At 50.3% G+C, this 22,327-nt stretch overlaps 1 protein-coding gene across 1 annotated transcript in view; it reads left to right on the top strand.

Annotated features, from left to right (window-relative positions):
* The window catches only part of ASS1 (argininosuccinate synthase 1), a 54,888-nt gene extending 34,823 nt beyond the window's left edge, over nucleotides 1–20,065 (top strand). The window contains exons 13-16 of the mRNA XM_003407571.4: nucleotides 7,249–7,380; nucleotides 12,921–13,077; nucleotides 18,347–18,412; nucleotides 19,770–20,065. Of these exons, the coding sequence (XP_003407619.1) occupies nucleotides 7,249–7,380; nucleotides 12,921–13,077; nucleotides 18,347–18,412; nucleotides 19,770–19,815 (401 nt within the window). The 3' untranslated portion in view covers nucleotides 19,816–20,065. The remainder of the gene's footprint in view (nucleotides 1–7,248; nucleotides 7,381–12,920; nucleotides 13,078–18,346; nucleotides 18,413–19,769) is intronic.
* The last annotated feature ends 2,262 nt before the right edge of the window (nucleotides 20,066–22,327 follow it).

Here is a 22,327-nt window from a genome sequence, read left to right as displayed (position 1 = left end):
TTGTAGGGGTGGAGGTGGGAATTGCATCATTTCTGCTCTGACCTGTTTGGGGTTTATCTTAAAAGGTGTGGGGTGGAGAGAAGGGAGGCAGCTGCTTTGCTTCTTCCTGTGGTTTTTTTCCTCGAAGCTCATTGAAACTCTCTTGGGAAGGCCTGGTTGAGAACAATATTCCTAATCAGCTGCTCCCGTTCATCCTTGCCTACCTTTGTCTCTTACCAGTATTAACATCTGATTAAACATCCCTTTGTCTAAACCTGCCCTTGGGAGCCAGCACAATGTAAGTCCTTCACGGCAAAGCTGGGAGAGACCTTGGAGATCCAAAAGGCCAGCACCCTCATTTTATAGATGGGGAAACCAAGGCTTCTGGAGAGGAAAGAGGGCTCGTTCAAAGTCACAGGCGCATCAGTGGCAGGGCCAGGACTGACACCCAGATCTAGAGAGGCATGGAGTGAACGGCTAAAGAGCTTGGCCTCTGGAGTGAGACAGACCCAAATCCAAACCCATGTGCAACTGCAGGAACTGATGCAAAGGATAGGAGCCCTGGTGGTGCAGCTGCTGTGTGGGAGAAAGATGCGGCAGTCTACTTCTGCAAAGATGACAGCCTTGAAAACCCTATGGGACAGTTCTACTCTGTCCTATAGAGTTGCTATGAGTCAGGATGGACTTGATGGCAATGGGCTTGCTTTTTTTTTTTTTTTTGGTACAATGGAGTTACTTAATAAGCAGTGGTTGGCCCACAGGGGGATGGCAGGAAAGGGCAAAGGCAGCTGTGCCCTTTAGGAAATCTCAGTGGAGCTCAGAGGTGCGCAGTATGGCCCCTATTGACACACCCCTCCCCTGCTCATGGCAGGCATTACTAATCAATTGTGGCATTATCCTGTTGAATGTAGATGTGGTCTCAGAGCTGCAGGGAGCTATTGCCTATGGGTCAGTGTTGGCACACGTGGCGTTAATTCTTTACCTTCCTTTGTTGGAAAGATGAGGGCTGGTCTGGGGTAACTCTGTGAAATGGCATCCTGCTGGGGGAACTGAACTGAAAACAGTGATCACAGAAGGAGATAGTGAGGAAAGCCTGGACTGGGCCTGTTTTGCGAAGGCCTCCTGCAGGAGTTGGGAGTAGAACAGGCTCCAATTGGTAGGATGTGAAATGGAGAGAGTGGGTCAGCAGCATCCCAGGGAGAGTGGTCAGGAAGCATAGGAGGCACCTGAGGTGGCCTGTTGGGTGGTAGGTGGGGTCTGTTGGGGCAAAGTCCCTGGAGACCTGGGAGAGGCACACTGAAGAGCTGGTGTAGAGGGTCAAGGCTTTGGTGTCAGACCTGAGTCCCAATCTTGGCTCCATCACCATTGGGAAAGCAATTTAGCCTCCCTGAGTCTCAGCTTCTCCATCTGTGAAATGAGTTGTTGCGGGGATCGAATGCAGAGAGCTCTTGACACATAGCAGGTGCCATGCCTGTATGATAGATTTACTACCTTTTTTCCCAGAACTGGGGTCATTTTCACCAAAGCAGGCCAAGTCATGAGAATAGCAGTCTCTTCTGACTCCTTTGGCTTCTTAACACCCACCCAAGGAAAAGGTTCTGCAGCAGTGTTCACTTTGCTCAGATATTGTGTCTGTCTGAGGGGGAGGTGTCCCCAAAAGCATAGAATTTGGTCTGCGAGCTGTCCAGTCTTTTGGGAAGGAAGTCAGGCAGGATTCTGACTCCACAAGCTTGCTGTGTGATCTTAGGCTAGTTGCTTTCCCTCTCTTCGACTCCACCTATCAGAAGAGGAGCCAGGTTCCGTGGTCTCTACATTTCCCTTTGGAAGTCCTGACTTGGCCATTCTCTTGCTTGGGATGAAGGGTGGGAGAAGAAAGTTGCTTTTTAGTTTTAGGGTGGTGTCTTGTTTTTATGTCTCTACCCCGAAATAGTTAGTTGGTGAGAAAGAGAAAGAGTGGGGGCAGTAAATTCAGGCTCCTGCGGAAGCGTCGTGGATTTCCCCCGCGATAAGGTTTTTATTAAGTGCATACTAAGGGCAGAAGCCATTAATCGTCAATTATGTTGAGGGTAGAGCCAGGAAGATACTATTATCCGTATCTTGGTGTACAAGAGAAAAATGTCATTTGTATTGATTTTACAAAGCTCATAATTGAAATTCGTTAAGGACTTGTTTTTTTCTGGGGAGGGGGGTGTGGATAGGGAGCGGAGCAGCCTTAGTGCCCTGGGTCTGGGCAGCCTGGTCAGCAGTGCTTGGGGCCCAGGGGTCAGAGGGGCAGGGGGCTGGGAAAGCTGCAGGTGGAGTAGCTTTTGCAGTATTGTGGCTGTTCACAGTCGTCATTATCACATTATCTTTTTAACTCTGGAGGGGGGCTAATTAAGTGAAGTAAATGAAATCAGTGGGGAAGAGAAGGGGGGGCAAGGCAGGCAGGAGGGAAGCAGGGGAAAAGCCAGTGCATGTCCTTTGCTCACCTTCTTCCTCCTCTCTGGCCCAGATTTCTCCAGCCACCTCCCACCTCTCCTCACAGCCCTGCCCCACCTGTCTCACCTCTGCCTTCCACCTCCTCTTACTTTCCTTCCTAGCTCCTCTCTTTCCTCTACCTCTGCTGACTCCCTGCTTCTCTCTCCCCTTTCCTCCTCCCTCCTCCCTCATTGCCTACTTTCTCCTCTTCAGTCTACCCTTTTCTTTGCATACGCCTCTTTCCCCCATCCTCTCCTCCTATCTCACTTTCTCCTTGCTCCTCCACTCTTTGGCCAAGAAGGTACAAGAGCCTCTTGCCCAGAGGTTCGGCTCAGATAGAACATTCTGGGCCCAGAACGGGAGTGAAGGAGGTCTGTGAAGCAAAGGGGTTCACAATCTCAGAGATGTGGGGTGGACAACTCTAGAGGTCTACCCTGATCCCCAGGATGGGGCCCACAAGGCAACAGGAGCGTGGAGGATAGTCCCACCCTGGCTGCTTCCCCATCACCATGGCAACTGCCTCCATCCTCAGCCCTGGTACCCATGAGGGGAGCTGCTGGGCTCTAGCCAACCTCCCTTCCCCTGTCCTTTCTAAATCCCTTTCTCTGGATACTGTTTTCCCAAAGGACCAGAGCCTCTTGGAAAGATTAGGGAGGTGTTGAGGGATGGGGGTGGGTTCTCGCAGTGCTGGTCCATGTGCCCCAGGCTCCCCGTGAGTTGCCAGATCCCACTCGATTCTGCCAAATTGCTCAATCCAAGCTAACCTGGCAGCCGTGGGAACAGATGAGAAGAATTTAAGCCACAGCAGCTGTTTCGGTCCCTACCTCTTCCTCCTTGGTCCACTAGCTCACCCTCCACCCCCGCCTGGCCACCCCAGCTCCTCGCCCTTCTCCCCATCCCCCCCCTTCTTGGCAGTAATTATGGTGTGACTGAAGCTGCTCCACTGAGACTGCTGACACGTCTGTCTCTTTCCTGTAAACACCGGGAGATGAAAATAGACACTCGGAGCCGCTGTGCATGTCACTCTGAAGATGTCTGCTGTCTCTTCCACAGCGACACCAAGACTCAGCTGTCATTTCCTCCTTTTTGCACAGTGGTTTGTATGCTGACTGTCAAAAGCCTAAATCTGTAGTCTTTTAGCATCAGGTTTCTGTCACTGGTTTTTTTTTTAAGTCATTTTTTTTTTCCAGAAGAAATACCCAGAAATCATCTGTACCCCCTGCCCCTGTGGAGAAGAGAGAGAAGATCTTTAAAATGCTCACACACACACTCACACACACAGGCACACGTGAAAGCAGCAACCCCAAAACAAGCTTTTTGATCAGTGCCAATTAACTTTAACACCTTCTAAGAAAAGAAGTAGGAATATTAATTGGGCTGGTGTGTTTACTGGCTGTTGGCTTTTCTTCTTGCTCACGACCCTTCCTGAGGCTGCCTTGGAGGGTTGACAACTGTGGAGCCTGGTGCTGTGGGCTCGGGAAAAGGCACTCTCTGCTCCCTATGGTGGCCTGGCTTTCCTGGGGACAGCTGTGATAGGCCATGAGCAGGGAGACCTTGGGCAAGTCACGTCCCTTCCTCCCTAGAAAGTAGAAATCCCTCCTAGCTTTGCACCCTGCCTGTCTTCTCCCTCTGGGCTGTTGGGAGATGATTTTGTGGTGCTGGCCTAGAGTGTTTTAGAGCCAAAACCATCAGTATGTATGCTGTACTAGGAAGAGAATGTGTCCGGATAGTCACCCTCCAGGCAGGTCTCAATGGAAGTTAGAATGTAAGAGCAGCACCACTTGCCTGGGGCTCAAAGAGGGGGCCTAGAAGGGCCGAGATCGCATATGAAGGCACACTGGCCACGACCTGTGCAGGTGTAAGTTGCTGTGGGACTTCTAGCTCCAAGCCCCAACCCTGCAAATGCAGCTTGGAGGATGGCCTACAGTTGATTCAGCCACAGACAGAAAAATGGGAGGCCTGGTTCCCCCAAACCAAAACCAAACCAAACCCAGTGCCATCAAGTTGATTCCAACTCATAGCAACCCTATAGGTCAGAATAGAACTGCCCCATAGAGTTTCCAAGGGGCCCCTGGAGGATTCGAACTGCTGACCCTTTGGTTAGCAGCCATAGCACTTAACCACTATGCCACCAGGGTTTCCCCTGGTTCCCCCAGGAGCTGAAAATGAAGAAGGCTCCTGCCATTGGTCTGCTTCGCCTGGGGTGGCACTATCTTTGGCCCATATAAGGACTAGCTTTGCAAGTTTCTGAGTTTTTCCAAAGCGTGGCAATACACATTAGAAGGCTAGTTTCCAACCCAATAAATATTGAGTTCTTAGTGTGTGCCAGGATGAGGACACCGACAGGCCTTTGTCGATAATCTGGCTTGTGGTAGCTCTTGGGAAATTACATTATTCTTAGTGATAAAGTTTCTAAGATAACTGATAACTTGGCCCTTTAACATTGTTGTTATTTCTGCCATTTTGGAGACCAATAATTCCAAACGTCCTGCACACGTCCATCTTTGTAAACAGGCTGCTGAACCACTAGGCCTTTCCCGGTGGCTTGGAGCCATCAGGAGCAACTTGCTCTGTGAAATCACACTGCCCTCGCATGGAACAACCCTGGCTCTGTGTCAAGTTCTCGGGTCTACTTTTCATAGGTTTTTTGTTTCCGTCCTGTTCTCTGGTGTCAGCAGCAGCTTTTCTCAGGCATCTATGTCTGTCTCCACCTCCATCAGTCTTCCTGCCCCTTTTGAGTTGTGCTCTGAGCCACTCTGCAGGAATGGATAGCCAAGTGTGTTTCAGCTGTCTTTGCAAGAGGAAAGCTGAGGCTGAGTGAAGGCCTGAGGAGCTCTGTAGAGGCTGAGGGCTTGGGCCTTGTACATAAACTTGGGGACACTGGTGTTTTGCTGTTGAGGAGGCCATTTTCCACTCAAAGATCACAACTCGATTCAGAACAGTAGAGGTGGCCTAAGAGCTGCGTCCCACACAAGAGATGCAGGGTCGTCTCTTTTGTGACACCGTATAGTCATATCAGAAACCGTGGTGGCATAGTGGCTAAGTGCTACGGCTGCTAACCAGAAGGTTGGCAGTTCAAATCCACCAGGCATTCCTTGGAAACTCTATGGGGCAGTTCTGCTGTGTCCTATAGGGTTGCTATGAGCCGAAACCGACTCAATGGAAGTGGACTTGGTTTGGCTATAGTCATATCAACACCTGGTCTGGGACTGTACGGGCTTTACATACATATATATGACCCCTGAGACTGGGATATCAGGGGCTTACAGATGAGAAAACCAAGCCCCAGAGAGGTTCTCTTTCCTTGGGAACACCTGGGACCACAGTAAAAACTCAGACTTCTCTTCTGCTACCTCAGAATTCAGACTTGCACACTTCCTTTGGTGCTTTGATCAGAATTTGGTCACTTCTGCCAAAGGCCCTGAGAGACAACTTGGAGCAGAGGTGGGAAAGCCAGATGCTGGTCCTGACTCCCTCTCTAGTCAGCTAGGTGACTTTGGGCAAATCACTTCCCTTTTCAGGCCTCAGTTTTCCCATCCGTAAAATGGCATCTTAGACCAGATCAGTGATTTAAGGACTCCTCAGTGGAGCCCAGGATTTATAGAGGGGCCTCTGCTCCCCCTGGCAGGGCCTTGGCTGTCTCTTGTCTGTGCTGGACTTCTGCCTAAGACTGTGATTGAAAAATGGGTTTGCGGCTAAAAGTTAGGAAAACACTAACCAGGTTGATTCCAGAAGGCCTTTCCTGTAATTTTAAAGCAGCCAGTACAGGAAGACAGTGGTTTCAGGATAAATGAAAACGTGCCCTTTTAATGCTGTAATATTATGTGGTGGGAAGAAAGGAACCTTGTGGGGTAGAATTAGTTGGGGTAGAGGCAGTTATTGTCTCTCCTCATCAGGATAGGGGACACAGAGCAGGTTTGCCCAAGGCTGGGGTAAGAGGGAGTCTGGAATCATGTGAGGTTGGTGCCTCAGTTTCCTCAAATGTAGCGTGGTGCTACTAATTTGACCTTCCTCCCAGGACCAGGCGCCTCCATGTCACTTTGGAGACCACGTGGTCCAAACAGATTACTTTGCAAATGGAGGCACTGGGCCTGAGGTGAGGGGGAGGGGGACTGAGCAAGAACCCCCCCAGGCCTCTGGGTTTGGGCTTCCATGACCAGTTGACGCACCAGGCGGCAGACAACACTAGTGAGGAACTTGGACACCTAGATTCCATTCCCAGCCCACCTGGGGCCAATCCCTTCTGCATGTGTACAGTGGAGGCCACGCAGGTGATTGCTCAAGCCCTCCGCCACCTCAGCAGTCAAGGGTTCTCTGGAGAGACGCGGCTGCAGGGGAGCCACCAGTGGAAGCCGGCATATGTGTGCACATGTGTACACATGTGTGCATGTGTGTGCAGTTGTTCCCAACCCCTGGCTCCCTGGTGGAAGGGAGGAAGGGATATTTGGGGCCCTGGGCTCCACCATAGTTGGTTTAATTACAGGTTTTCAGCTGCAGGCCGGTGGGCATGCATTGGGAAGGAGGGGGGAACTGTTCCGAAACCCTGTCATTTTCCAACATCTGAGGGCCTCTTCAAAGGGGGGCATCTAGACATTTTCTCCACAAGCTGCAGAGTGGACTGTCGTGGCCCCAGCATGAACATAATGACAGATGCACTTTGCAGCAAGCTGGGAGTGAATGGGTCCGACCGGCTTGTCTCCTGTCAGACGAGTCATTATTATTATTATTTTTTTTTTGTCATTTGCTGACAGTTTGGGTTTCATGTGTTTCTCTCTTTTTTCTCCTTTTCCCCCTGCCTGGAAAAATGGCTAGGTATCTACGAGACCCCAGCAGGGACGATCCTTTACCACGCTCATTTAGACATCGAGGCCTTCACCATGGATCGGGAAGTGCGCAAAATCAAACAAGGCCTGGGCTTGAAATTCGCCGAGCTGGTGTACACCGGTATGTAAGCCTCTGCAGCTGCCCACCCAGGCCCCCAAGCCCCCCACCACCACCCTTTCTGCCTCCCTGGCCTTGCCCTCCCCTCCCTATCAAAATGGTGCCTTCCTGCCAGTCCTGCCCCTCCATTGCCATCCTACTGGAGAACCAGAGGGATGGAGGTTGAATGAGGTTGAGAGAGGCCAGGGGAAGAGGGAGAGGAGAGGGGATGTCAGGACACAATGTGTTCTTGGAGTGCCCTCCTGAGGTGCCTAGCCGCCCCCTCACCTGGGATCTATATGACTCTGGTGAGGCCTGGGAAACATCACGGTGTCATTACAATGGCAGCCAACTTTTATCAGTACATGCAAGGCACTTGTCGCTGTGGGGACAACAGGCACTGTCCCATGGAGTCCTAACTTTCCTAGAAGATCCACAGCTCATTTTACAGTTGAGGAAACTGAGGCTCAGAAGGGGAAGTAGCTCAAAGTTACTAAATTGGAAGTGGCCAAGCTGAGGTTTGAACCCAGGTCAGACTGTCTCCAGACAGAACCTGTAGATACTACATGAACTGTCTCAAGGGCAAAGGCTCCCTTGACCAAGAGCTCAGACCCAGGCCTGAGCACTGCATGAGTCAGAGCTTAACCACAAAACACAGGGCGGGCACCCTACCCCCAGCCCTGCGTGGAAGGACCGGTGGACATTAGTAGCATCTGAGCTCCCACTAGCCCTACGTGGGTGGGTCCTCACTTTCCAGGTGAGGTGACTTGATGTCACAGAGCTGAAATCCAGGTCTCCTGACTCCAGGTCCCTCCCTAGTGTTGCCTGACAGGAGTCTGCTAACCACGGTCCGTGCGCCAAGCTGTTGCCAGTTTTTGTTCCGCCTGCGAGCCAAGAATGGTTTTTACATTTTTAAATGGTTGAAAAAAAAGAGCAAAAGAAGGATATTTGTGACACATGAAAAATTATATGAGATTCAAATTTCAGTGTCCATCAATAGTTTTTATTGGAACACAGCCACACTAGTGCTTTCGCGTGCTATCTGTGGTTGGTTTCCACTATAGCAGCAGAAGTGAGTAGTTGTAACAGAGACCAAATGACCCGCGGAGTCTAAAATATTAAAATAGTTACTATCTGGCCCTTACAGGAGAAGTTAGCTAACCTCTGCTCTATGACATTCCCGTATCGCTAATTTTGGAAATCACCAAACAGCCCCTCTGAGCTGTAGGGGGGTCAGGCTGCTGCTGATGGAGGCCAGCCTTGGCATCTGTGGGGGCCTGGCCGTAGGCAGGGTGGAACTTAATGTTAATATAAGTTAATGTTCATCATAACTACCTGGGAGGAGCCTACTGCCAGAGCCTTTCCCTTCCTCCCCTGCCCTCTGAGGTTTTGTTTCCTTTTAAACCTCCTAATCACTGTAACTCATCTTGGGATTTAGAGGGCTCAGTGGTTATTGGCTGGCCTCATTTCTCCCTCCCATTGTTCCTGGCAGCTTTGAAGCCCGTTCCCCCCTCTCCAGGTACAGGCAGGTGTTTAAATACCATTGTCTCCTGCGGGCTCTCTTGCTCTGCAGGATTTAAACGCTCAAAGGTGGATTTTGGTTATAAAATGGGAGAGTCATTAGAACGTGGCACACCCAGTGGAGATGAGAGCACCTGGCCTGGGCACTGGCAAGGGGTCAGGAGGGTGAGTGGGGGCAGCCGATGCTGCGGCCACTAGCCATGTTCTCTGGCTGCCAGGCTCCAAGAGGGGCCTTGGATGGGTATTGTCTAATCTCAGCTCACAGAGGTGAGGAAACTGAGGCCCGGGGTGGGGCAAAGACACTTGCCCAAGTTTCCACAGTTTTGAGCCCAGGATAGACTGTCTTCAGAGGCCAACTTCTCAGATGCCCCAGTAGAGCCCAGAGGAGGTATGGAGGTGGGCTAGGCCATCAGAAAGGGCTAATCGAGGGGGCACGGTATAGCCAGGAAGGCCCTGGTGTCTGAGGCACAGCTTGGCCCTGGCTGTGGGGACAGTGCCTCTGTACCTGACTACTAGGGTGAGTGTCTGCTGTCACCCATGGAACCTTCCAAATCACAAGATGAGTCACCATGATTAGGAAGTTTGAAAAAAAACAAAACCAGAGTGGAGAGGTGTGGAGAGAGGGTAAGGGAGAGAGGGCTTGTCCCAGGTAGTTATTACTATTAACCTTACTGCTGTCCTCCTGAAGTCTAGGCCCCCACAGAAGTCAAGGTTGGCTCAGAGGGGCTGTTTGATATGATCTCTCAGATTAACGATACGTGAATGTTACAAAGCAGTGGTTGGCTTGAGCAAGGTACTTAATGTCTCTTTGCCTCAGTTTTCTCATCTGAAGAATGGGAACATGATGCTACCTGTCTCACAGAATTTTAACCAATAATATTTGTAACATATCTAGAACACCGTCTGACACTTTAGGGCAATGTGTTAAATAACTACAAATGCTGGCATGATTTCCAGGTCTGGAGGCAGGACTCTGGGGGCCTTGCTTCTGGCTTTGTTTATGATCTTGGGCAGGTCTATCACTTCCCTGAGCCTCCGTTTTGCCGCCTGTAAAATGAAGGGACCCCAGGGTCTCTTCCCAGTGCTTCCTAGCTCCGTGGTTATACAGCCCACTACTCTGCTCTAGCACTGGGCTTCCCCAGGGCCCCTGTGGTCTCTTTGCACAGATGGGGAAACTGAGGCATGAGGCAGCCCTCTTGCCCCACCCCTACTCCTAGATGCTCTGGCTCCTGTGACCTCAGCCCTAATCCATCGCCTCCCTGCATCTGTGTGTCTGTGTCTGACTTCCATCTCCCTCTCCTCCCACCCCTTCCCAACAGTTCTGGTCTAGCTGTTAGGGTTCGGGCAGACTCCCTGCCTCGAGGAGCAGCCTCCATCCGAAGACACCCTCGCCCCAGCCCATAGGGTCAACCCGACAGGGCCCAGGCTTCAGTGAGGACAGCATCCCTGAAGGGTCTCCGTGGAGCATCTGATTTCAGGGGGCTTAGCTCGCCTCCTCTCTCCTTGCCTCAGTTTCTTCAGATAATGCATAACTCCACAGACAGTTCAGTTTTTCTCCGAATTAGAAAGGATCCTGTGTGTAGAGTGCTTAGCTGGAGCTTGGCCGCACTGCGTGGGGGGACCTCTCTGGCCCAGCCCCAGGCCTGGTGCATCTCCCAAGGTGCATCACAGACTCAGGACATTCAGGGTCTTCTTCCCACCCCCCACCCCCATATGCATCAAGCTCCAGGCTTATTGTCCCCCACCCAAGTCTGGATCCACTGGAAAAAGAAATCTGAGCAGAAGACCCCCCTGGGGGAGGGGGAGGCAGTGATCCTGGAGATAAAGCTCAGGCCAGGAGGCTCCCTGAGGTATCTCTGTCCTTCCTATCTCTGGCCTCATCTCCAGTCTGTCTTCCAGCCTGGGAACTTGATGGGCTAATTATCCAGACTTAGTCAGAAGATGGCCTGGCCCAGGACACTGGAGTGTGGGGGAGGAGGACTTCAGTGTCCCCTCCCACAGCGGTCTCATGGTGTGTTGGGAAAAGCCCTGGGCTAGAGTTCCCAGGCCCAGTTGCCGCTGAGTTGATTTCAACTCATGGCAACCCCATATGTGCCAGAGTAGAACTGTGCTCTGTAGGGTTTTCAGTGTCTGATTTTTTGGAAATAGATTGCCAGGCCTTTCTTCCAAGACACCTCTGGGTAGACTCAGACCTTTAACCTTTCAGTTAGCAGCCAAGTGCATTAAATTTGCACCACCCAGGGGGCTCCACCAAGAGTTAGGAGACTTCAGTTGAGACTCTCACACTGTGTGTCTTTGGATAGGCCTTTTCCCTCTCTGGGCATCTGCCTTTGGGCATACCGTGAGGGTTGACATAGGTCATCAATGCTGTTCACATTGCAAATTCAAAATGCTTAGCCACCTACATTGCCTTCTCGTTGAACCCACACAATCCAGCTGGAGTGTGGTTAGTAGTATTATCTCATTTGCAAATGAGGAAATTAAGGCACCACAGGTTATATTGCTTGTCAGCGTGGGGCTGGGATGTGAACTGAGGGCTCGCCTCCACCACCTCTGCAAGGCAATGGATCCCACCCCAGAGAAGGTCTGCTCGCCTTTCCCATGGACAGCCTCAGCAGGTGCCCCCCGAGGCCTGAGCTGCCAACAATAGCCACAGACCCTGGGCTGACCCGGCCCTTTATCAGGGCAGGAGATCGCACACCATCTGGCCCCGCAGCTGCCCAGGTGGGCTCACCTTCCCAGCTCTGTTTCAGAGAAACCTTACGCCCGCCCTGTCCCTCCCCTAATCCTGACCGTCACCCTTCTGCCTGCCCCTCAGGCCTTGGCTTTCTTAGCTAGACTAGCAAGGAAGAGCCAGCTGTCTGAGGGTCTGAGCCTACCTGTCCTCGAGGTATGAGCGCTTCAGCCGGGAACTGATCACCCTGCCCTCCTTGGCCCTTAGGGCTCTGGAGCCTGGGGACAGGGCCTGGGTGAGGAAGGAGATAGCATGCTGCTCAGGCACTTCCTGCCCTGACCTGCAAACTGAGGGATGCTCCAGCCCCTGAGAGGAAAGCTCCAAGATAATTATATGAAGCAGAGTCTTGACAACTTGGGCCAGCTGAGGTCAAATCCCTCCTCTTCCCTTATCAACTGTGTGATTAGAGAAGTTTTTTCAACTTTCCTGAGCCTCATTTCCTCACTTATAAAGAAAGGCAAAGAGAGCTTTTCTCATAGGGTTGTTTTAGGAAGATTTAGAGTGAATCCAGATAAAGAATTTCGCTTAGTGCTTCTGTTTATATATGTAAAAACATCACATTTGCATGTGCAAATAATGTTATATGGACACTATTTACTGATTTCCATGGTCCCTGCCTATCCTAAGGGGTGAACTCGTCTCAGGTTTTGAATTACCTGGGTGGCAGTGTTCACAGCAGCCCCAGGGTCCACACTCTCTAGGGGACTTCTGGTCCTGTGAGGAAAGAGATAGGTGTCATTCCCACTGAACAGATGAGGAAAAGGAGTCACAGAAAGAGACGTGAAGGCCACACACATGGTCTGGCTGACTCCCAGCCACCCCCCAGCTGCCCATATTGGGCACATCCATCGCTTAACCCTGGGCTCTCTGAATCCAGGTGTCGTCTGAGGTCTCCTGCCTGATAATTGTCTGCCTCCCTCACAAGAATGGGGCTCCCTGTGGGCAAGGGATGGGGTCCCTTCACCACTGTGTCCCCAGCGCCTGTCTGTGGCATGAAGCAGTGGGTTAGCTCCCCTCCTTCTGACCCTTCTTACCCACAGGACCCTTTCAAGGCTACAGGACAGGGGCACTGTGGGCATGGTTCCTTGGCTTAATCATTTACGAGCTCACACTGGTTCGGAACACAGCAGCAAACAAGACTGACCCAGTCTGTCCTCCAGAGCCCCAAGACTCATGGGGAGATCAAGACCAGGCAGTCACAACCCAGTGGGCAGGGTCTGCTGTGGTGGGGCGGGGCTTGGCTCATCCCTCCTGTACCTGAGTTCCTCTCCTTGCCCTGGCCCTAGCACCCTCACTTCTCCTCCTGCAGGTTTCTGGCACAGCCCTGAGTGTGAGTTTGTCCGACACTGCATCGCCAAGTCCCAGGAGCGGGTAGAAGGGAAGGTGCAGGTATCTGTCTTCAAGGGCCAGGTGTACATTCTCAGTCGGGAGTCCCCACTGTCGCTGTACAATGAGGAGCTGGTGAGGTAGGTGCCCTACCCCTCACCCTACCCCTCCCAGAGGGCATGCTTACCTCATCCTGCCCTGCACTGGGCACCAGGCCCTCATGCCCATTGCCTCTTCTAACTGGCTTCTCTCAATAAACATGTGCCTGAGCACACGTCAGGTGCTATGTGGAACATGGGGGAAATGGTCATGAAGAGCATTCGACACCATTTATGTCCTTGGCACATATGTGGAGCTTACAGGCTAGATGGGGAGAAAGGCATCACTGAAATAATAACACGAATGTAGAATTAAAGAAGTTGATGACATGCTATGACGTATGAAGAAAGTACAGGATACTCCAGTTGGGTATAATAATTGGGTTTGGGGAAAAGCTTCCCTGAGGAAGTTATCTTTGAGCAGATCTCTGAAAGAAAGGAGTTAACCAGGCAAAATGGGGAGGACTTTCAGGGAGAGCACGTGCAAAGGTTTTGAGCTTTGGAAGAGCCTGGCACATCCCAGGCACTATAAGAACACGGGGGCTGAAGGGCCGGGGGGAAGGTCCAGAGCCAGATCATAAAGGCACTCAGCAATGGAAGGGCATGATCAGATCTGTGTTTTTAGAGATCCTTTCCTCTGCTCTGGAGAATGGGTTGAAGTGTGAGGGAAGCTGGCAAGGGTAGAAGCAACGATACCCTATGGGAAATGCTGGTAGTTTGAGCCATATTGATGGTTCTTGGAATAGAGAGAAGCTGACAGATTTGACAGGTATTTAAGAGGTGGAATCAAAAGGGCTTGGATTGGAGGGAGAGGGAAGGTGTTCAGAATCACCCTGTTTTTTGGTGTGAGCAGCTGGATACTTGTTGGTGGCAATCACTGAGTTGAGGAATGTTCCTGGAAAAGATCATGAATTTAGATTTGGACATCATGAGTATGGGCATCCTTTGAGATAGCCAAGAAGAACTATCTAGTTGGCCATTGAACTCATGAGTCTGGAGTTAAGGAGAAACCTGAGCTGAAGACATTGGAGAGTCATAGGCATTTCTATGTTCTTTGAAGCCATGGGCCAAGAGGAGACCATCCAAGGGGACAAAAAAGGTTTGATCCCAGGGTGTAACCTTGAGCTTCCCTGTTGACTAGCCAGGCAGAGGGTGGCTAAGAAGGAACTTGCCAAGAAGTAAGAGAAAAACCCTGGTGGGATGGGTCAAAGGTGGTGTTGTCGTTGTTACTTGCCGTTGAGTCAGCTCCTACTCATAGCGACCTTAGGTACAACAGAACAAAACATTGCTCAGTCCTATGCCATCTCCATGATTACTGGTATGTTTGAGTCCATGAAAACCCTATGAGTCAAAGGTAGGAGTTGACTATTAGCTGCCACTGTGCTTGTATCATGAATGAGAGAGTGGCCTCCTCTGGAGGTCACTTGGCCAAGCAAGAGGTGGGGGCAGACCCCTGTGTGATGGCACCACCTGACGCAGGTCCCAGGCCCAGCTTCTCTCAGGCCGAAGCCAGCTCTTCCCTCCCGGAGGCCAGATGGGAATTAAAGTACGAGTTTTGTTTGGCAGCCAATATTATTTTTCCTTTCCCTTCTCTTTGCCGTGTTGAGTTTCTCCCCCCTTCAATCTTTCTAAACACTTTATAAGCCATAAATATAACTGAGTCAGTTTAGATCAGTCGGGGTAAATGTCAAATTATCTTCTCTCTTTCTCTCTCTGGCTCTTTCTTCCCTCCCCCTCCAAATCAACAGCCTCTAATAATCTGTCCAACCCTTCATTAAGCCTTGCAGTCTCACTCAGGGAGATTAAATGAATAAAGTAAAAAGGGAAAGGGGAAAAAAAGAGAGAAAAGCAGGAACATTTATTCTCACTGTGTCTCCGACCATTTCCCTTTTCTTTTTGATTTCTACATCACTGACTTGAAAGCCCTTGAGTGACAGCATCACAGGGACCAGCGAGGAAGCCGCGAGAGGTAGCAGAGCTGGAAATGCCGCGGCACAGTAGGTAGAAAGTAACGTAATTATAGAGCAGGTCAGAGCCACTCGAATGAGCAAAAATAAAAGCACAGAGGTTTTCTGTAGACCGTCAGGGGAGGTTAAAAAAGAAATCATTGTAAACTCTTTTCCACCTCCCCCCCACCCCACCCCAACCACAATTTTAAAAAGAGGTTGTTCAATTCCTGAGAAACACCTCTTGGAACTCTTCAGCAGCTTTGGGAGACAAGTTTGTCCCTGGGTGTGGGCCCTCTTTGCAAGGGCAGCTGGGGCAGTCTGGAAGGACCCATTTTGGGGACAGGGATGGAAGACTTTGTTTTGACACGTGAGAGATGGAGGTGAAGACAACTGCTTATCTGTTAGGGGCAAGGGACAGGGAGGAGAGAATTCCTCGCCCTGCCTGCTCCCTGAGCTGAGCACAGGGATCCCTCCAAAGGGGAGGGGGAGATTTGGAGGGTGGGGGAGGCCAGATTTGGAAAGCATGTTCAAGTTTGTGTGTTGGGGGGTGGGGGATGTTGAGCCTTGTTTATCGTGCACGACCAAGGTCTGAAAAGGGATTTGAGGAGGCAGATGTGCTTGGTCCTGGCCTTCTGAAGCACTTACTCCACGTGCAGGAGGGCACTATGTGGCAGACACCCAGGGAGTCTGGCATCTTCTCCCCTTCCAGTGAGCTGCGGTGACTTCTCTGCCTGAGGCCTGGAGGGGGCTGTTGGAGGTGGAAAGGGGGGTGGGAGGTAGAGAGATGAAGGAGGGGTGGGGGTGTGGGGACGTCTTCAGTCTTCATGGAGAGTTCATGTGCCAGCTTCAAGGCCCAGTGAATGTGAGGATAAGGTCATTTGTGGGTTTGCAGAGCCCCTGTCCTGAACAAGTCAAGTCCCCGGGCCGGGCAAAGGCAGAGACCCCGTTGTCCTTGTAAAAAATTCCCAATTCGAGATGGGGGGATAGAGAGGGTTAGAAACTGGCAAAATGGTCACAAAAGGAGAGACTGGAAGGAGAGAGCAGGCTGACTCATTAGGGGGAGAGTAATTGGGAGTATGTAGTAAGGTGTATATAAGTTTATATGTGACGGACTGACTTGAGCACAATAAAAATTATTTAAAAAAAAAAATCCCCAATTCACAGAGACAACCACACAGAGGAACAGCCTCTGGGTCAGCTGCTCCGCCCTCTCCCTGTCTCCCACCCTAACCTCACCTCTCCAGAGAGGGCTTTTGAGGGGACAGGCCACTTCCTTGTCATCGAGAACCCTGACCTGCTTTGTCCCAAGGCTGGAGTTCTGTATCTCCAGCACTTTCAGATGGGAAGACAAGGGGCTGATTCAGGGCAGGACATAAAGAGGGGCCATGAGAAACAGACAGGCTTGGGCAGTTCAGAGGGACCCACCCTTGGATGCCTTAGAGGTGGCCTCATGGAGAACCCGGGGCACCTGGGACCACATCCTCATCATGCTTACCAGTTGCTATGGCGGCCCCATGTGTCAGAATAGAATTATACTCCGTGGGGTTTTCAGTGGCTGAGTTTTGGGAAGTAAATCACCAGGCCTTTCTTCCGAGGCACCTGTGAACTCACGCCTCCAATCTTTCAGTTAGCAGCCAAGCGTGTTAACTGCACCACCCAGGGACTCAGTGCTTATCACAGTTGTATTTCAGGAATGCTTAATGGGTGATCGATTGCTTACGTCTGCTCCCCTGTGGGCACCTTACCTGTCTTACTCTGTGTCCTCAGTACCTGGCACAGTGCCTGGCAGATTTTTGTCATTGTTTTTAAGTACCATCAAGTCCATTTTGACCAACACCAACCCTATGCGACACAGTAGAACTTCCCTGTAGGTCTTTCTCCCACAGAGCTGCTGGATAGATTCAAACGACCAACCTTTTGGTTAGCAGCCAAGTGCTTAACTGTGGCATCACCAGGGCTCCCTGCCTGGCAGGCAGTAGGTGCTTAATAAATAAGTGAAACAGTGAAGGATGAATAATATTAGTAAAATTGAGTGCTTGCCATGTGTCAGGAGCTAAATATCTACATTATTTCATGTGGAGCCAATAATAACTTTAAGAGCCAACTATCACTGGCCCCATTTCACAGATGAGGAGACTGAGGCTCCAAGGGTGAATATTGCCGTAAGATTTATGGTAGTGGAGCTGGGATCCATACCCAAGTCTATGGGACTTGAATGACTCTGCTGTGGTTGAGAAGAGCTTGGAAGGGCAGCTAAATGAGAACAGCCCAAAAGATGAAGGTGGGCGAATCCAGAAATGTGGAAACTATAGAGGAAAAAGATATGTTCATTTGAGTATAGCAGCCACGGACCAAGCACTTTTCACAACCAGCTGGTGTGTATGTGCTGGGTGCTGGGGTTCAAGGACAGATTAGACAGTCTGACTGGTTGGACAAAAAGATGAAAGGAGACTTAGCGGCCAAATCTTGCCGTGAATGCTGGAGGCTGAAGTATGAGAAAAGCTGTCTGTCCAACCCAAGGCTGTTCCCATGCGTGGTTCTTTGCTTCCTGGGCCTTTGGGCCACTGGACATCATCAGCTGTTCATGGCCACTCCTCTTCAAGCCCCACCATAGCCCCAAGGATGGGGCTGGCTCGGACAGAGCACTCTGGTTCATAGGAGGATTTCACCCAGCTAGTATCGGCTGATGCTGGGTAATGGTGGTTCAGCAGTAGGATTCTCACCTTCTCATTTAGAGAACTGAGTTCAGTTCCCAGCCGATGCACCTCATAAATGCAGCCACTACCTGTCTATCAGTGGAGGCTTTTGTGCTGCTGTGATGCTGAACGCGTTTCAGCCAAGCTTCTAGACTAAGACAGACTAGGAAAAAAGGCCTGGCAATCCACATCCAAAAATGAGCCAGTGAAAACCCTATGGATAACAACCATCTGACCCACAAGTGATCATGGGGATGGTACAGGATCAGGCAGCATTTTGTTCCATTGTGCATGGGGTCCCCATGGGTCAGGGGCAGACTCCATGGCAGCTAAACACAAGTACTGGTCGAGCCGGGGCCGCTACTCCCAGCCTCCCCTTACTTATGTAGCAGGGAAGAGGTGACTGTGCTCTCCTTGGAGGCAGGGCCATGCCAGTCTAGCTCTCCAGCCTCTAGCAAGGTACCCGGTCCAGAGTAAGGGGCTCCCTGAATTGGATCTGTCCAATTCCATCAAATGGAATTCAAAGTGCAGGGAGGATTTGGATCAACACAGGGAGAGGAAATGCCCTGGGTACTTGTAAGGAGCTGTGCCTAGCCCTAGCGGTCCCTCCATAGCAGAGAGCAAGGCCATGGGTCATGCTGACAGGCTTCTGCTCTCTCCTTGCAGCATGAATGTACAGGGTGATTATGAGCCGATCGATGCCACCGGTTTCATCAACATCAACTCCCTCAGGTGAGACCCTCTGGGCCCTGATGGACCCTTAGATCCTCAGATGTGGGGAACAGGCTCTGACCGCTGCTCAGTCTTAGACAAGCCCACCTTCCTGTCCATCGCCCACAGCATCCTCAGCCTGCTCCCAAGCTCAGTGGGGCCAGAAGGAGTGCTCTCAACAGCCATAAGGAGCAGAGGGTCCTGGGCATTTGAATCCCAAGTTCCTGGATCCTGTCCTTTGCCTCTGACACTCATTCTTACCCTCTCCAACCATAGGGGCCCCTGTATGTGAGCCCTTTTCCTGGGCAGATTAGAAATAGAAGTGGCCAGGTAGTGGAGAGGAGCCTCAAGAGGTCACTTCATTCAGCTCATGCCTTCCTCTCACCACACAAGAGCTGCAGGTCTAGCTGGAAACCATCCTAGCCATGTGGATCTCCAGAGCCCAGCAGGGTGGGACACATACTCTGTGGCCGCTCAGACCCGGGTTCAAGTCTTGACTCTGCAGTATTCCCTCAACCCCCTCTGAACATCTGAAAGTCACAAAGTGGGGATGTTAACAGTACCTGCCTCAGTGCCCAGCAGCAAGCGGTCCAACTTGGCATGGCCTGGGGATGGCATGTACAAGGGCAATCCAGGTCATTACCAGCAGCTACCATGGACTAAGCCACTTCTAGGCCCTCCCTTAAGTTGTCTCATTTAATTCTTATACAAATTTGCAGCTGTAGAAACAGGCCCAGACTGGTTGAGTAACTTACCTGAGGTCACAAGCTAGGAAGCTGGGGAGCTGAGTCCTGCAGCCCTGTCAGTCAGCTCTGGGTTCTTAATCGCCAACTTCTTTCTCATGGGGCTTGGAGTTGGGAAGATGCAAGTTGCTCTCCCCTCCCTGACAGCATGCCCTAAGCACAAAGCCACCATCTTCTCCCAGAGCCAGCCTCTGTGTCTGGAGCCACCCCAGCCCCAGAGACACGGAATCCATCCAGAATGCCCTGGACACTCTCCTGCCCACAGTCACCACCAACCTCCCGCCTCCTGCCCCTCTGTTTGTATCTTATGGCTCTATAAAGCCTTTTAAATGGCCCAGAACACACCGTGTTTTCATAATGGCCCCTTCATTTCTCCCATTGCCAGTTAACCGCTTTGTCTTCGACAATGACAAGCAATGTTTTCTCCCTACGATAAATTAATTACATTATCCTGATTAGAGGGCAGGAGGGGCCAGGGCGGCAGAGGGAAGAGAGGAAGGAAAATAAAGACAACTTCACACACATCTTAACAAACAGCTGCCCCCCGCCACCCCGCTCCTGCCTGAATTAATTGAATGGAGGGCATGTTGTTATTGTTAATTTACATTTTTCTTTGTTTTGAACCTGGTTTACAGGCTGAAGGAATATCATCGTCTCCAGAGCAAGGTCACCACGAAATAGACCGGCTGACAATGAGGAGCTGAGGCCTCCTTACTTTGCCAATTTCCCAAGTACAAGCTCTAATTGTTGTGATAATTTGTAATTGTGACTTGTTCTCCCCGGCTCAGGCTCCGAGCATCTTGGGGCCGCCAGACCCCAGCTTTGTTCCCTGTCCTCCCCCACCCCAGCCTGTAAAAGTGGTCACCAAAGGAAGAGTGGGGGTGGCTGCAGTGCAGAGCGGTAAAATGACAATTAAAAAAAGGATACATTAGCCTTTTGTTTCTTTATTCCTGTGGGGTGAGTGCGTGTGTGTGCGTGTGCGCACACGTGTGTAGTCAATCACGCTTTTCTTAGCTCAACCTTTGTGCTTTGTGATTTAAGTGCTGCCGAAGGCCACCTTTTGCCAGAGAACCTATTTCATCTGGAAAAGTCAACCCCTCTCTCCTCCAGCAAGAACTTGGAATTCAGAAGTGCCCACCTGGGTCGGCCTGGGGTTTTGTTACCAACAGGAAGCCAAAGAGAATTTAGGTGACATGCTTGAGGAACGTGCTCTGCCCACAGCCCTTTCTCTGGGCACTGATTTTACCCATAGTCTACACAGAACTCCTGGATATGGAGGCCACAACTGACCACACGATGCTTCCCCACCACAGCTGAGTGGACTAAACCAAAAAACCAAACCCGCTGCCATCGAGTCAATTCCAACTCGTAGCAGCCCTACAAGGACAGAGTAGAACTGCCCCATAGGGTTTCCAAGGAGTCCCTGGGGGATTCAAACTGCAGACCTTTTGGCTGGCAGCCATAACACTTAACCAGTACACCACTAGGGTTTCCTAAGCCTAAATTGTGGAGGGCGAAGAACTCCGAGTAAGAAGAGAAGCCTGTGCAGAGAGGAGAAATGAACAGACACAGGATATAGTGGGCATTTTTGAGGGGAGGTGTGTCTGCCCAGGCTACAAAGTTCTCTGTATCGCTAATCCACAAACCAGGGCCCAAAGGGGCCATGTTTTACTGTGACCCCCTCTCCCTTGCTCATATCTGAGCAGACTATGACTGGTCACCTGACCTTAGCTGGTCCAATCAGAGTCTCACTATGGGGATTTGGATTTTTTTTTTTTTTTTTTTTTAATTAATCTTCAGCAAATGGTCAGAACTGAGGACAAGTAAATTTAGGCGTGATGCCTTGCCAGGTACGTGCAGAAGCAGAGAACAATCTGCAGAGAGGGAGAAGAAGGATGCAGGCAGAGAAGCAGAGGAGAGGAGATAAAGAGTGGATTACATGTTTAGAGTCCCAGTTCCCATTCTGAAAGCGTCATGAAAGCTGGTGGCACTTCATGACCTGGACTCCCCGAGACACCCTGGTTTCTTATAACAAATTGCCGTTTAGAGCTTAAGCTTCTGAAGGGAGTTTTGCTGTTGGAAACCAAAAGTATCTTTACTAGGAAGGTCTGAATGCTGATTTCTCTGGGCTTTGCCCTAGTTCTAGACCCAGAACTTGATCTGGTTTGGTTTGGTTTTTTTTAGATGGAAATACAGTGTTGCACCCTGCCTTGGTTATTGAGGGCTTCTTTAAAAGGTCATATTTGCCTTCAATAAAACTTCTTGTTTTCTGATTATGAAAGTTCTAAATATACATGGTAATAATAGTAATAATTACTCAATGAATATTAATTTTGTGCCAAATACTTCACCACACACTTTATTAGCATTATCTCATTGAATCCTCAAAACAGCACTCCATGAGGTAGACACTTTGATCTCCATTTTACAGAGAGGCAACCAAGGTACAAAGAAATTGATTTGCCAAAGGTCACACAACTAGCAAGTGGCAAGCCAAGAGTCAAGCCCTGACCTGGCCGACCCCAAAGACCTTGTGTGTTTATGTTCTTAACTATTGTAATCAACTGTGTCTTAATTGATTTTTTTTTCTTTTAAAAATTAGGCAACAGCAAAAAATGTTATAGAAATAACTATCGCTCTTTATCCCACCAGAAACACTGGTGGCATAGTGGTTAAGTGCTACAGCTGCTTATATCTGGTATATTTTCTTTTGATCATATTTTTCTATGCTTATATTTTTGCCGTTACTTAAATGGAAACCCTGGGGGTGTAGTGGTTAAGTGCCACGGCTGCTAGCCAAAAGGTCGGCAGTTCAAACCCACCAGGCGCTCCTTGGAAACTCTATGGGGCAGTTCTACCCTGTCCTATAAGGTCGCTTTGAGTTGGACCTGACTCGAGGGCAATGGGTTTGGTTTGGTTTCTTTTAGATGGAAATACAATGTTGCACTCTGTTTTTGAAATTTTAACATTATATTTTTATCATAAATGGTTTCCTATGTCATTAAAAACTTCAGAAGCAATTTCAAGGAGGCCTGGTGGTGCAACGGTTAAGCACTCAGCTGCTAACCAAAAGGTTGATGGTTCAATTCCACCCAGCAGCTCCATGCAAGAAAGACCTGGCGATCTGCTTCCATAAAGATTGCATGATGATGGTTTCTGCTTGTAGTAAGATGGTAAGACAATTTAAAACGAA

Source organism: Loxodonta africana, chromosome 9, assembly GCF_030014295.1.
Source record: "Loxodonta africana isolate mLoxAfr1 chromosome 9, mLoxAfr1.hap2, whole genome shotgun sequence".
Classification (NCBI taxonomy): Eukaryota; Metazoa; Chordata; class Mammalia; order Proboscidea; family Elephantidae; genus Loxodonta; species Loxodonta africana.
Note: the sequence above shows the minus strand (reverse complement) of the source record. Positions and strands in the feature narration are given on the sequence as shown.